Consider the following 16,135-nt stretch of genomic DNA (forward strand, 5'->3'; position numbering starts at 1 on the left):
GGCGTACAACAGACCACAACTCCACTCGCAACGAAAAGCGTCGCCGAGCGAGTGCCGCCTTGGAAATTCCAACGCGCAGAACTGATGACATTGCGCGTTCTCTTCGGTGGCAAATAGATCTAACCAAGGATCTCCCCACTGCAGAAAGAGACCTTGCGCCACGTCCGAATGCAGACGCCATTCGTGAGCCATCATGCACCGATGGCTGAGATCGTCCGCTCTGGCGTTCAGAGAACCTGCCAGGTGTTGAACCACCAAGGTAATGCCTTGATGTGCCAGCCACGTCCAGAGGCGCAGAGCCTCCTGACATAGGGTCCACAACCTCATCCCTCCCTGTTTGTTGCAATACCACATGGCGGTGGTGATGTCCGTGAACACCTGCACCATACTTCCCCAGACAAAGGGAAGGAATGCCTTCAGCGCAAGTCGGATCACCCAAAGCTCCAACAGGTTGATATGGAGCCGGGACTCCGCCGGAGACCAGAGACCTCCGCCTCTCCCAAGTGGCCTCCCCATCCCAGGAGGGACGCATCCGTCACCACTATGTGCTCCGGTTGGGGAAGGGAGAGGGATCTGCCATTGACCCAATCGCGATTCATGAGCCACCGCTGCAATTGTCGTGCAGTGCCCTCCGAGATCTGGACGTGATCGGACAGGTTGCCCTGATGCTGCGCTCATTGGAACTTCAGGTCCCCCTGCAAAGCCCGCATATTCCATCTGGCATGTTGCACTAGCAGGATGCAGGAGGCCATCAGGCCCAGAAGCCGAAGGGTCATCCTGACGGAAACCCGGGATAGAGGCTGAAAGATCGGAATCAGAGCCTGAAAATACCGGACCCGCTCCTCGGGAGGATAGACCCAAAACCGTGTCGAATCCAGAACCGCTCCGATGAAGGGGAGCATGTGAGAGGGGCTCATGTGCGACTTCGGCACGTTGATGGAGAACCCCAGCAAATGCAGGAGGTCGGCCGTAGTCTGAAGGTGGGAGACGAATGCCTGGGGCGAGCCCGCCTTCAACAACCAGTCGTCGAGGTAGGAGAAGACTGACACCCCTGACCTGCGCAGATGAGCTGCGACCACCGCCATCACTTTCGTGAACACCCGAGGGGTGCTGGTAAGGCCAAAGGGGAGCACGGCAATCTGAAAATGCCCTGGGCCTACCGTGTATCGCAGGGAACGCCGGTGGGCCGGCAGGACGGGGATGTGAAAATACGCGTCCTGCAAGTCCAATGCTACCATCCAGTCTCCAGGGTCGAGGGCAGCCAAGACCTGAGCCAGAGTCAGCATTTTGAACTTCACCTTCCGGAGGAAGCGGTTGACCTTCCCGAGTTCCAAGATGGGATGCAGACCCCCCTTGTCCTTCTTGGGGACCAGAAAGTAGTGGGAATAACAACCACTCCCTACTTCTGGCCCAGGAACGCACTCAATGGCCCCCTTGGCCAAGAGGGTCGTAACTTCCAGCTGGAGAGTTGCCAAGTGTTCCCCCGACATGCGGCGGTACCGAGGTGGCATGGCTGGAGGGGTGGACTGAAAGGGAAGGGAGTAACCATTGCGGATGATCTGCAACACCCACTTGTCCGATGTGATAGTGCGCCAGAGGGGGAGGTGATAGCAGATCCTGCCACCCACTGGCGTGGGGTGCTCCACAAAGCTCAGATTAGGAAGGTCTGGAGGTAGAAGCAGCGGGGGCGGAGGTGGACTGACCCCCACGCTAATTCCCAGACCCGCCCCTGCAGAAGCCACCTCCGTGGCCGCGCTAAGGCTGGTTCTGCACAGGCTTGCTGAAGGAACGTGCCTAGGTGCCCCTTCGGTGGCCACGAAAGGAACGAAAACCAGGAGTGGCCGGGCTTTTCGTGGAGAGACCCAAGGACTTGGCCGTAGCCCGCAAGTCCTTAAAACGCTCCAGCGCACTGTCGGCCTTATCGCCAAACAGGCAGGTGCCATCAAAGGGCATGTCCATGAGTGAGCTTTGTACATCTGGCGAGAACCCGGTAGATCGCAATCAGGCGTGGTGACGAAGCGCCAGTCATAGAAATAGCTCTACAGAGTGAGTCCGCGGTGTCCAAACCCCACCGAATGGTGAACTTAGCCGCAACTTTACCCTCGGCAACAGCTTGAGACAGCATGGCTTAGGCCTCCTCAGGACAATGAGGCAACACTTGCGCAACGGCATCCCACACCGCGTGGGAATAATGGCCCAAGAGGCATGCGGTGTTCACCGACCGCAGCCCTAAGCTGGCCAAAGAGAACAACCTCTTGCCAAACTGCTCCAGCTTCTTAGAGTCCTTATCCAGCGAAGCCGTGGGAAAAGCACTCTGGGACGTCGAAGCCTGGATGACCAAGCCCTCGGGCGTAGGATGAGTGGTCAGAAAGACAGGGTCACCCGACGCCGGGCAATGACACCTGGCGACATTTTTATCCACCGGGGCCCCCATGGCCGGCCGCGACCAAGTGCCCAGTAAGACGTCAGTGAGGGCGTCGTTAAAGGGCAGCAGGGGCTCCGACGAAGTGGGCGCCGTCTGTAGCACCTCAGTGAGGAGATTAGTCTTCAGAGCCACCGTAGGGAGATCAAGGTGGAGGAACTCAGCGGCCCGACGGAACACCATCGGGTACGAAGCGCCCTCCTCCATGGTAGGAGGAGGAGAGGCAAACCCCGGGATAGAGGAGAGATCAAGGCCACCCGCCTCCTCTAACTAATCCGCCCAGTCCTGCTCGGAGTCACACTGACGAGCAAGAGGGTCCTCGGACCCCTCCCAGTCGTCCTCCACCTCCGCCGTATGTGGGACAGACTGCGGCGGCAGGACAGGGACCGGGGATGGAACAAACGGCGCTGGAAACCGCGCCGGACGGAGCCGAACCGGCACTGTGTCCCAATGCGGATCCCAGGTAGGGACAAAAGTGTCCAAGAACCTGGGCAGGGGTGGAACAAAAGGTATCCACTGAGGCGCCGGAGGCGGCGCTGGGGCCGGAGCTGGCAGCCGGGATGTCGTGGCGCCGTGGCCGGAGCCACAGCGCAGGATCCTGTGGCGCTGGAGCCGCCGGCGGCGCAGACAGGATCCGGACACGGGACCGCGGGGCTGGAAGGCGTGCCGGCGGGAGCCCGAGGCCTAAACAGGCAGTCCATAGTAGCAAGAAATTCTTGCACCTGCGCGGGAGTTGCTGACGGACCCAGGTAAGGTGGGTTGGCCACGGGACTCCCGGACTCCGAAGGAGCCGCAGGGGCAGAACCCCGGTCCCCCTCGTCCGCATCCGGGGATCGACAGGGGGGTGACTTGGAGCTCAAAGAGCGATGATGATGGCCCCGTGAGCGTTCCCTGGAGCGGCCCCTGGACCGCGAACGGCGCGGGGAAGAGTGCAGGACCTCTAACAGCTTCCGGCGCCGCTCCCTCAAGGCCTTCGGGCCATTGCAAAACAGTCCATGCAGGCCCGGGAGTCGTGGTCGCTCTCCAGGCAGTAGAGACAAACGTCGTGGGGGTCCGCCACAGACATATTGCGCCGGCAGGCCCCACAAGACTTAAAACCAGGCATCCCTACGGCACCAAACTCAAACTTACAGGAGACAAAAAGTCTCAAAAAGATAGTCAAAAAGTGACTAAGGTACGTGCTCTAACCAGTTCTGCGCTTACTGGTGCGGAAAAAGAAAGAACTGACATCAGCGCGCATGGGTGGCCCCCAAGTAGTCTCCGTGACGTCATCTCGGCACATACGACGCCAGCGACGGACGCGGAGCTGCACGACGCCACCTACTGATGCCCAGAGGCACTACTACTACTACTACTTCCGGATCCAGTCTGACGCCTGGCGATATTCTAAGGTAGGGAATCTATCACGAACGTGTCTCTCTCCGATATTAAAATCCCCGCAAAGCACTATAGACAATAGTCTATGGGTCAATTTTTATGATATCCGACTAAATACCACGGGGTCATCTTGGATACTGCCGAATATTGTACATAGCGTAAATTTATCCCCACAGGGAGTGTGGCATACAACCGTGACCCTGAGTGTCGACCCCTATTTGTGAGAATTTTAGCCAGCTCCCTTTTGCCATAACCGCGACCCCCCTTATACGTGCACCTTGTGAAGTCCCACCACCTATAAGCCTCTAGCCTACTGTGTCTAATAAATTCCTCGGTGATGCTTCGAGTCTCTTGCAGACACACAATATACAGCAGCTTGCACCAGATTGAGACTTGTTCTCAATTTTATCCAGCGCCTCATTCTTAGGAGTCTACTCTTGCGCAGGTGGGGATAAATAATGACAATCATATGGTATACGATATTGTAATGTTGCTGAAGCTAAGATGTTTGTAATGCTTTTAAAAGCCAATAAACAAATAAAAAAAAATAAAAAGTATGCCCTAGTGGTTATATGCACATTCTGTAAATGGGTTGAGGCTTAACCCACTAAAGACAATACAGTCACCACAACTGCAAAGGTGCTCATTAAAGAGTACTTCCCCCGATTCAGAATGCCTAGAATTATCTGAAGTGATAACGAATCTCAATTTAATGGGAAAGTGATTAGACTAATATGTGAAGGCTTGCATATTGAACAGAAATTCCATGCCGCCAATCACCTGCAGTCAGCGGGTCTGGTTGAGAAGTACAATGGTACACTCAAACTGAAATTGGCAAAAATTCAGAGACAACAGGGTTGAGATGCTCTTCCTTTAGCTCCTTTGTGAACTAGGGCTACAGCATATTCTAGAACTGGCTGCCCAGCAAACGACTGGGGTGTCCCAAGGCCGAAGCAATATTCAGACATTGAATATCCTGTACTGCTTGAATATCTTGGACAACTGACAGAAAGTTTGCGTTCTATTCACTAACAGGTGCTAGACTCCTTACCTCCTAAACCAAAGGTACCTAGACACAGCATCCAACCTGGGGACTTTGTCCTGATAAAAACATTTCAGAGGAAGAAGAATTTGGAACCCAGGTGGAAAGGTCCGGAGCAAGTCCTTCTGGCTACACAGGCGACTGTAATGGTTGCTGGTCGAAAGAATTGGGTCAATGCGACCCACTGCAAAAGAATACCTTTGCCGTTGCCTTACGATCAGTGGGTCAAGGAGGGCATAGGAGATGTTGAATGTGAACAGGTGCCCAGATTCGTGCCCTTTAGTGACGCAAAGCTGGTTTGGACGCAAACTGACAAAGGGAACGACGATGTTTTGAATGAGGCTGTCCCACCAAAAATACAAGCTATCCAGGAGCCTCCGTTTAGTGATCACACAGTGCCTGGAGCTGCCAGGTACAATTTACGTCCTTGGACGAGGACCACCGAGTCTGGGAAAAAGAAAGAATAGGGATGGACTGCATAAGGTAGGAAAGTACCGAGTAGAAGTACCAACAAGGGAGTGAAATCAACTAAAGTTGCATCTGTTTTGCTCTTGTTGTTTGAACATTAGTTAGTCAGGAAAGTATACTTTGAAAGTATACCACCTTTATCAGCGTGGGATAGATTAAGAAAGAGCTTAAGACAGAGTAAACTCCACCGCCGGTGCTCAAGAGCGCCAACTGATTGATGGACAATAGGAGATTGTATCAGTGGGGCTCTGACGGACACTGGGAACACTTACATTTCTTGATTCCTTTTACCCCCTTGTTTATTATGCATCCTTTTAGTGGCCAAGTTACTGAGGCGGATCAGACAATTGCTTCTATACAACGCAGTATGATTAGGTCGAAACGAAGTAACATTGTGTGCGTCATTGTTCTTGTAATGGCAGCAATATTATGTGAGGTGACGTGGTTTCTGTAAGGTGCACATAGTGTACCCACACAATGTAGGTGAACATTTCCACAGGACGCAATAAGAGGGCTGCCACACAATGTGTTTGTAGAAACACACAGATGTTTTTGGCAAGAGGATCACTGTGTGTTTTTTGGGAATTTGTACAGAATATGTTGGGTCTCTTAAAAAATATATGATTTTTCTAATACATAAATTTCAAAATCGATGTAAAATCTACGACTAGTCTATTCAGTCTGGAATGTGTGTTTGGGCCATTAGTTTGAATGACATTTAATGTAATCCCACGATATTTCGGGGAACGAAGAATAAATTGCTTGTAGTGTGTTGTGGCAGAACCACTGTTCGTTTAATGATATAGTCCCCAAGTTGTGCATATTACTGGGTAACTCCATTGACTAACCCGTTGCGTGCGTTTGTCGGCCAACGGCTGTCGTGAGCACTACCTCCGTAGTGCTGTGCATGTCCGTTGGCCAACGTGGCCCCGCCCATTCCGCTAAACGGCTGTTCCGCCGTGGTTAACAAGTTACTAGGGACATTTTTATATGGAGGCGCAGAATATAACACTAGTGGGCTGGCATTATAAGAAGATGACAGTACCCCGAGAGGCTGGTTATTATTACCCTGCTTGTTGCCCAATAGTGAATTGTGCATCAATTGTCCAGGGACCATACTGTATAAGAACATTCTTTCTATAGTCAATAAAAAAGATTCAAGCACTACGGGAATGAATACCTGATATGCTGCAGTTAATTATGAGGGGCTGATATATGCACATCCAGGGCTTTGCTTTCTGTCCAATGAGACTTATTCCAGTGTCTACAATGGTACCGATGATGTGGCGCTCGGAATGGTACTGCCTTTGGGCGTTCCATGTAAATATGCTCAACCTAGGACAAGATGGGTACAAAGGACACTAACAAAAGAATATTGCGAAGGGGTAACAGACTTAGAAGTGAACAGCTATAGTAATTGTATCACATTTGGATACATCCTCTCTTCCATCTTTACATTGGGTGGTACTGCCACGGGTGAAAAAGCTAGAGCATTTTTGGATGTACGTTGCAGATTCTAGCTAATACTATAGTGGCAGCCTTGATGGACATTACTATTCAGTCAGAAAGCATGCAGGTGTATTCGGAACAGACTAGATAGGCAGTGGACTTTATCTTGGCAAAGAGTGGTGGTGTATGTGCAATAATTGGCAACCAGTGTGTTGTTGGCATAGAGAATTTGGAAAAAAAACCTAACACATTATGGACATTATTGAGAACGTCAAGGGGATGGAAAGTGGAAATTGGGGTTGGTTTCTTTTGGGTAATTGGGGTTGGATCCTTAAGAAAATAATGTATTTCATAGTAGTATTAATATTTTGTTGCATTCTCATTCAATGCCTCCCCCTTTCCTATTGTGCCACTGTTTTAACGCCCAAACAGAAAATATCAGCCCATGTTGCCTATGATGCTCCAAGTTGATATTGACGGTCTTATGAATATAGATGAGGGGATAATTTGAGGGCTCATCCCTCCTTGTTGTCCCAATTTCTGATGTTGACTGTAAAGTGTGCCCATAGCTTCACCTTGATTATATTTCTAATTTTGAGGCTCTATTCGCTTCTGCTGCTGTTATAGTTGCCCACATAGGTGCCTGTTTTTGTAAAACTGAAAATGTCTTTAGCTCATTCTAAAAGGAGGGTTTGTTAGATTATGCTAGTTGCTGCTCTTGAAATACCATGTAGAATTAGCATTCGCTGCTCCATTTTCTGTTTTAGACTCCATTTTGTGCGAGGTTCTGAAACTAATCCTTCCCTATTTTGAGAAATACCCTTTGCTAAGTTTCGTTTCCGTAACGAAGAGCTGCTTGTGCCAGTGCATAGTTTCCAGGATAAAGAACCTCTCCAACCTGTCTGGTAGTTGGACTGCAACACGGGATGGAACAGCCTTGAGAGTGTCCTGAACTGCGTAAGATATGAGAGTAGAAACCTTTTATTTTTTATCTTTATTTCCGGACACATCTGTTTGGGAAATTCCACTGTGGGTGTGTTCTTAGCTAACCATGCAATGTACATAATGTATCTTTATGCTTCCTGTTCCTCAGTGCCCTCTTGTAGTACTCTTATGAGACTTCGCAGATGGTTACCCGCTCTGAGCGTATACTAATAAACGATTTTTGGTGTATATTCTCCACTGTTTCTCTGACTCTTCATTCGGTATGGAAGGCTGAGAGGTGGTCTGCGGTGTCCCGGGTGGCCTTTAGCGGGTCACTTCCTTCAGACGAAGACTCAGAGCAAATTTAATAGCAGATTTGGAGTCTGTAAAGTAGGAGGTTTTGCCCGCTTCGAAAATTCGCAACTTAGCGGGGTAAAGTAGCGAGTATTTAATGTCCCGTTTTTGGAGAAGTCTCTTTACTGGCAAAAACTCACGTTTGACAGCCTGCACGGCAAGGGTGAAGTCCGGATAAAAGGACACAGAATTTCCCTGGTATGTTGTTGCTTGCAGGTTTCTTGCTCTGCGCAGCACTGGGTCCCAGTACTTATAATTTAGGAGGCAGGCTATGATTGGCCTGGCCAGGGCGCCCTGTGGGGGTCTCGGGCCAAGCGCTCTGTGGGCCGCACAGCATAGCATCTCCTAGATAGCATCTCCTAGACAGTCTTCAATTGGAGTCATTGCGGTGGATTCTGGTATTTACACAATGCGCAGATTATTGTGCCGCGATTTTTCTTCTAGATTCTCATTTTTGTTCTTGATGATCTCCATTACTTTTTCCATCTGGAGTAACTGTTCTCGAGTTGCGATGCCCTCATCCTCGAGCGCTGATGTGCGCTGCTCAACCTGTCCGAGACTTCGTGATTGGATACCTTATCCCTGAGCCTGTGCTATGGAATCCATTTTCATTTCAATAGCTGTGAGGGATTGTTTGAAGTCTTTAAACATTTCCCTTATGTTTGGCTCTTGTGCAGACTCAGCGCCCATGTTGTCCTCCGTCTGCCCTTCAGCCAGGGAGGCGCCTCCATGGGGAGCGCGGCGCTGCTCAAACGTCAACTTTGGTTGGCGAATGTCCATCTTGCCCATATCGGCCACTCCGCCCTAAGTTCGGAGGGAGGTATTGCAGACTGACAAAGCAAATGTTAAGTCTCACAACTACAGGGGAAGACGCTCTTGCCTTCCACCTGCCCTTGAGCAGCCTCCATACGGCCGCACGTTGCACAACCTGAGCCCCGGCTGAAAGTCAGCTCTCGACATGGGAGGAATACGAATCTCCACTGGGCAACTTCCACTGTGCCTCCGGGTTTTTTTTTGGGGGGGGGGGGAAGAGAATAATTAGAACTTATCAGACCCTATGCGGCCATACTGTCCTCGTGCAGGGCTTGGGCACTCTTGAGTCTCCTAGGTCGTCTCCCAGGGCCTGCTAGCTTGCCCAGCGCTCCTCCAGGGCCAAGGGCCACAACCCTTCAAGATCAATGGCCTCTACGCAGGCGAGCCGCCCGCGGGACGCAGCAGTGAACAGGGGGAAGCGGGCACCTTCAGGTTCTCCGCACCTTCGCCTGCCGTAGTGTGTTCAGGGTGACAAATCTGCTGCCACCTGCTGGGCTACCTCCCCCGCTGCACTCCTCACCTGGCCGACTTCCCACTGCAGGTTAGTGTGGGCCGAGCAGGAACCTCTGTGGCCTGGCCAGGCCGCCTCACGATACAGCACCACCTCCACCAGTGCACCCACAGCTGCGAGCCCTGTTCTCTGCCTCTCTTGGCTGGTCCGCACCCACCAGTGGCCCCGGGCAGCGTGGCCTACTTCCCGTGTCTGTGCCTACCCGTGGGAAGGCAGCACCGCTCTTCTCCGCTCTCCGGCAGGCCCCGGACCGCCGCAGCCGCCCAGGCCGCCTCCTGCACTCCACCCGGGGCTTCGCAGTCACAGGACCAGCCTTCGCTGCACGCACAAGCCCGCTGTTGGGCCACGGGTCTCCGACCACTAATCCAGGCCCAGGGGGGGGGGGGTTCAGCTGGAACTTGTAGCCTCACTCCGCCGCCACACCTCCCTCGCGCCCCGGGTCATCAGAAAGCGGCCATTTTGTGCCTCAGCTCGCAGCTGCTGACCCTTCAGTCAACATTGGACGTCTTGGCTGGAACTGACAGCAGCTCAGGATCCATGTGGCAGTCACCCACAGCTTGGGGACTCGTCGGGCATGCAGAGCCTCACACAGTAGTGGCCATCTTGCAGCCGGGCTCTCTAGCGCCCCCCCTAAAACCCTGCCTCTTTACTTACACTACCCTGCCCTCCCCCACAATGTCCTTAAAACATACCTCAAACCCTTCCACTGCCCTGAAAACTCCCCTGACCCCCCCAGCTCCACTCACCTCACTACTGTGTCTTCCTGCTTCTGTCTTCACTGTTTTCCGACCCTGCAGCAGCTTCACCACGCACTGCCTTTACAACGCACATGATTGGTTTAGGCATATGTGTGGTTAAGGCAAGCTTGGTTGCACTTGCGTAGTTGGAACACCCGTGGTAAGACATGCGTGTATTTGTTTGTTGAATGCATGTTTATGTATTTAGTCTATATTGTGTGCATTCAACTCATTGAAAATGCTTAGCCAGGGTCCCCGAATTCCAATAAGACTTCAGTGGCGATCTCCGGTTTCCAGTAATAATTAAGTGAGGGTCCCCAGAAGTCAAAAGGTTAAGAACCACTGCATTGAATGATACACAGTTCTCTAGACACCCCACTATGTGCATTTATGTAAAGATCCCTGTAGCAGGGCATCAGACCATTGTATCAACTATACACAGGTAAAAATAACTGGGAGGGTACCACCAACCTGAAAACCATAACAATGATTTACGTGTGAAGGAAGGGACAAACATTGCTAGGAGAGAACTACGTTCTGCACAAGGTAGCCCCAGTACAGAAAAACGGTTCTGCATGAATTGGAAGGGAGGAACCAAACTGAATATAGTTCATAGGCAGAGGTACCCTAACCCTTGACCACTTACTCACTGAGGAAAGCCTAAAAATGTTTGCGGAGGCCTAAACTGAGTTCTGACGGGCACAAATAGGCTCCAGGGACTTTCAGAGACCGCCCCATTGCAAGCCCGCCCTGCTCACATACACACCAATGGCCCAAACCGATTCCACTTTGCTCCAATACTTGCAAAACTGGGGCCCATTTAAAGAGGCAGTGGCAGTGGTATATCACATACTCACCCCCCCCCCCCATCTAGAAGGAATGTTGGTCCCAGAGACTCCACCTCGAGTACACAAACGAGAACTGGTAGGAGCTCCTGGTAAAACACAAGACACTGAGGGAATCACACCTGAAATTCTGCTATTATAAAATCCTGCATAGGTAGCACTTTTCCCCAAATCGCTTCCACGACTCCAGTAGGTTGCTGGAAGTGAGGTGCTGGGGGTGCTCTGCCCCGGTTAGCGACATTGTGCACATTCTATGGAAGTGCCCCACTATACCTTTTTTTGTCTTATATAGCACAAACTCGACCTGAAGGTGTCAGAGCGCCTTAAATGCACACCAGTTGCATTACAGGCAGACACCTTTTTGTTTTAGGCACAGGGAGATTAAGTTATTTGCCCAGAATCACAGGATGTTTGAGCCTCCCGCCAGTCTCGAACCTGGTTCCCCTGCTTCAAGGTCGCCCGCTCTAGCCGTTAAGCAACATCCTCTCCTCAATACCCTTATACGGGGCAAAAGTCTGGGCTGCAATACGCAACAGTCTGGGCATCCAGAAACAACTGACAGGACAGATCGCATTCTTAGATGGTGATGCTTCTTACCCGGAGGTAACTCATCGATGCAAATAATGGTTTGCCTTAGCAGTGACTACACTGTGTATACAATGGCAGTGGAGGTACCGTCTTGCTTAGAGTATTCATATATGGCACCAACTAATGGACAAAATGACGACTTATGAAAGGTCACATACCGGATAAACGATCAAAAGGAGAAATTCAAGAGGATGTGAGGAACCTCTTTTACATACAGCGACACATACGCCTCGACATACATAACCCTGCAACTCACCCCGCATTCCCACACTGACGCTACATCTGCTGAGTGTGCTACTAGCCCTACAAGAGTGTGACTCATCTCCCTCCAAGGTTAAATTATATATGCTATGCATGTCATTACTTTGAGACATGGGCGCTTTTGACCACTGCTACTTAGAACTTTTAACCGTACCAGCGAATACATGCAACACTGTATACGTTTATACTGTTAAAAGTTTATACGATTTGATGCCCATTACTAAAAATAAAATGTTTAAATAATTTAAAAAACACACACCCAAAATGGCTTTACTATAAAAAGAGCCCCAAGATCAAACAATATTCATATGCCAGTATTCAAGTCAGTTCTGTGGTGTGTGTATATATATATATATATATCTCCTGTTCTCCAATGTGAGACGGCTGCCTAATCTCCTGCTGTCCTATGTCAGAAATGGCTAACTCACCTGCTGCTGTCCAACGTAAACCACTGAACCCCCATGCTGGGAGGATTGGGAGAATGAGAGGAAAGCTTGGGCTGTAGTTGTTTCCGTCCTCCAAGACCATAATCTAAAGTACCAAAAGTCAAATGAGACGGGTCTATTCAGAATGGACTAGAGTACTCACCTAAACAGATTATGCAAATATTGGGAACTCTGGTGTTTTTTATGTCTCACTACGGAAAAGGATTAGGCTATAACAAATAATTATAAGGCGAGGCCTCACACAACACCCTTAGTGTCATGCTTCATCATCTGCCTGCTCACCTACTGCTGTCCAATGCCAGGCGTGGAAAGCTCAATAAATCCTTTTATTTCATTTTGTATTCTAATGCTAGAAGTCTTGTTTTTACTTTGTGGTGGAGAAACTACAAGTTAATCAATGGTAAGAAACAAACATGACTGGATCATCTACTCATGCCTGACATGGGAAAACTTGAGCTCTGTTGATTGCTCTCCTGCACTATTTAAAGTAACTTTACTTGACGGTACAAGCATTGGAGTCCGTCATTTCTGCACCTGATTGTAGGCGCTAGTGGAGTAAACGTCACGAGGGGCTATTACTTTTTAGTGTATAATACAAATACATTAGAATGTCTGACTGAAAGGCGATCATATGCAACTAATAGGGAGTCAAAATGCACCTTTTACATTCAATTTGAAGTGGCAGAACCCACTGACTGTGGTAAATCATGCACTGATTGTTTGCGTAATGAGTTGTTGCAACTCTTTCACACTTGTAACCTTAGCTGCAGTGCACAAAGCCCTTTATTGCCGCACACAGACAAAAAAAATTACAGGAAACATTGGTTAGGACCACAGTCAATAACTTGCTTAACAGCAATGCAAACCATAAATTGCACAGTAAATGCACTGCTTATTACCTTTCAATATTTATACAGGTAACTAACACACAAAAGTATAACCTAAATAAATATCATTATACACTCAAATACTACATTTATACTCATTTGTTTCATGCTGTTATGGGTAAAGTATGCAAATTCCTCTGCAAGATTATGAAGGTAAGTAACTTTGTCACATCAAGGGTGCAATTTCACTGCCTGAATGCTTGGCTGGAGTTTTGTGTTATTATGGTATGGTCTCGTACACCCATGAACATGCCCAACTCTTGATAGGGTCTGGGAGATGTTAATGAAAGGATAATGGCTGATAGAATAGATATACAAGTGTTATATTAACAATGTTAGATATGTATAGGTTCAAAGGAGTATCACGTCAATAAAGATCACTATGCTAGAGAAGGATGTCAAGTTTTTGGGTTGAGTATGCTCCTCTTAGGAGGAGTAGATTTAAAAATCACTACACTTACAGGTCTAACAACGTTTGTCCTGCCAATAGGTTATTTAGCGTTCATTAACTTCAGCACAAAGTAACAGACTAGTACTCTACTAATTGTCTGACAACAGTAACAACAGCCAACATAACACTTATAAAATTCAATGCTAATTCTCTCTCGTGTCAAGTTAAATACATCTAATTCCATGCAGGCATGCACTCACATATAAATTGCACAATGTATAAAATAGTCACCTTAATGAATAACATAGCCATACCTATTAGTGCATATGAGAGAAATTTGTTCACAGATGTCAATGCTAAACCAGTGATGGGGCCAGTAGTGTCCTCCGAACGAATGACCTCCAAAAAGGGACGCAGAAAAACATTTGCCTCAATTATATCAAGTTCTGTAGTGAAAATAAAAATGGTTACAATAATGTTCTGTAAGGTGCAGAGTCACATTACCTACAAAACATGATGCATCCAATTCAAATCCGGTGTGTTTACTGCTTTCAATTCATTTTATTAAAAGGTCAGAGCTAAGTAAATTACAAACCACAAATTCAAGAAATAGATTTTCGAAGTGGGTAAAGCACACTCTTATATCACAGCAGCAGGACAAGTCAGAAACAAACAAGCAGTGGAAAAGCCAACAGGTCGCACTTTTGGGAACTACTGGCATTGCACTTATTTTTAGTGATGCTGTACACAATGGGTATTCGCTATTATTTTTCCTGGGACCAAAAAGTATGGTCTGTGATGCAGCAGAGGGCTGCATTGATGCTAGGGGTCAGGAGACAGATGTAAGTTGGGTGTAGGTGGAGTGAAGGATATACATGGTATGGACTGCAAATTGTGGGGTCATTTTGAGAGTTTATTTACATACTGGCCTCTAAATTATGCCCTTAGTCTCTAGAAAAGAGACAGCTTTGACAATATTGTACTATGCTTTATTTGAGTCACTGTAATTCTACCACACCCTGGGATAAGCCTTTATTGCTTGCTATCGCTACCTCTGTGAGCCAAGAATGCTAAGGAAGTAATTTGATTATGGAATTAGAATGAAATAGAATCTTAAATTTCACAATCTCCTTATTCTTTTAGTCTTACCTGTAAACATTAGGAATTCTTAGAAACAAGCTCAGGTAAGATAGCAAGTGCTGTAAACTCATTGCTGCTTTGTTGAGGTTTGCACTGTAAGTGTTAATGGAAAATAGGAGCATATTGGATGATTCTTCTAATAGTCGTCTTTAATGCTCATGCACACTGTAGGAAGGTAGGATCCTTCTGCATGGTTAAACCCACGTTTTGCCTGGTGCTGCAATGGTTTCTGACTAGTCTGACTGGTTTCCCTATATCAAAGGTCACTGCACTTAAAACCTGCAAGTAACCCCTAAAGCAGGCTTTTCAATCCTGAAGGCAGGGTGCTCGGTTTTAAGTGCGAGTGTGCCCCTGCATGAGCAGGACACCCCTACAACCTTCGGAGTCTATTCTCCCAGGTTGTAAGTGCATCAGCCATTACGATACATAGGGTGACCATATGTCATTACGCAATGACCATCTCTAACCTGGCTGTAATGAACCCTGTCATGTTTGGTATCAAACACGTTGGAATCATACCCCCACACCGTAAACGGTGATACGATGTGGGGGTAAGATTCCATGCACTGTAAACCTTCTCCAGGAGGAGCTCAGTGCTTCCAGTACCTGTCTTCTAGACCTGTACAGCACAACATTGCTGCTGCAGATCAGAGACACGATTCTGCCCTCCAGCTTCTTAGCCAAGCTTGAGCAGGGTAAGGCAAAACAATAGGTATCCTGTCACAGTGAGGTGTGACCAACTCCCAGACAGAGTTTAGTATATTGGGGCTGGGTGGGAGCGCTTGCCAGCGCCACCCAGTCTGCTTTAAGGGCACATTTGGTGCCCTCCTTGCATAGTCCAGTTCAAACCAGCTCAGGGGGCCATTGGCTCCCGCTCTGGTGCGAAACTGGACAAAGGACATGAGTATCCTCTCCACTGTCCGACCCCAAACCTGAATCTTCCTAACCCTTTCTTTAGGGTACCTAAGGGCTTACCTGAGGGTGGGTCCCTAGATCCGTCATGGGACAAGTTTCAGTTCAAGACACCACTTCAACCATCTGGGCAATCTTAACTTCGCTCTGGACATCAAGGCTGCAACTGGGAAGACTTCTGCAGCTCCTGATCTCGTTGCCCTGCTCGTCTGCTGCAACGTGCATGCCTGTGCTCCATACAGGAACCTTCCAAGGCCTGTGGACATCCAATACATCTGAAGGAATCTCCCTTGAACTGTAGGAGTCACTTCCCAGCATCTGCAGGCTCTGCAACTAAGCTGACCAGTCTGTTGATCTAGGGCTCCCACGGACTCCGAAAGGCTCAGCAACACAGGTGGTGGTTCTCCACATCCCTTGAGGCCTGTCCTGTCCTCTCACCAAGTTTGGCCAGTAACCCTCGTCGGAGCTGCAGGAACCGAACCCCTGTGCACCGGGTTGACTTGCAGTTGCAAAGGCTTGTTGGCTTCCTTCTACCAAGATCTTTGGGCTCCGAGTAGCCCTGACCTCA

At 48.9% G+C, this 16,135-nt stretch overlaps 1 protein-coding gene across 5 annotated transcripts in view; it reads right to left on the minus strand.

The window, feature by feature from the left end:
- Positions 1-16,135, minus strand: part of GBF1 (golgi brefeldin A resistant guanine nucleotide exchange factor 1) — a 2,300,480-nt gene that overhangs the window by 2,166,211 nt on the left and 118,134 nt on the right. For all 5 annotated transcript variants that reach the window (XM_085603553.1, XM_085603551.1, XM_085603552.1 and 2 more), the window contains exon 4: positions 13,830-13,961. In XM_085603553.1, the coding sequence (XP_085459679.1) occupies positions 13,830-13,961 (132 nt within the window). The remainder of the gene's footprint in view (positions 1-13,829; positions 13,962-16,135) is intronic.

This window comes from Triturus cristatus, chromosome 1_2, assembly GCF_964204655.1.
Source record: "Triturus cristatus chromosome 1_2, aTriCri1.1, whole genome shotgun sequence".
NCBI classification, from domain to species: domain Eukaryota; kingdom Metazoa; phylum Chordata; class Amphibia; order Caudata; family Salamandridae; genus Triturus; species Triturus cristatus.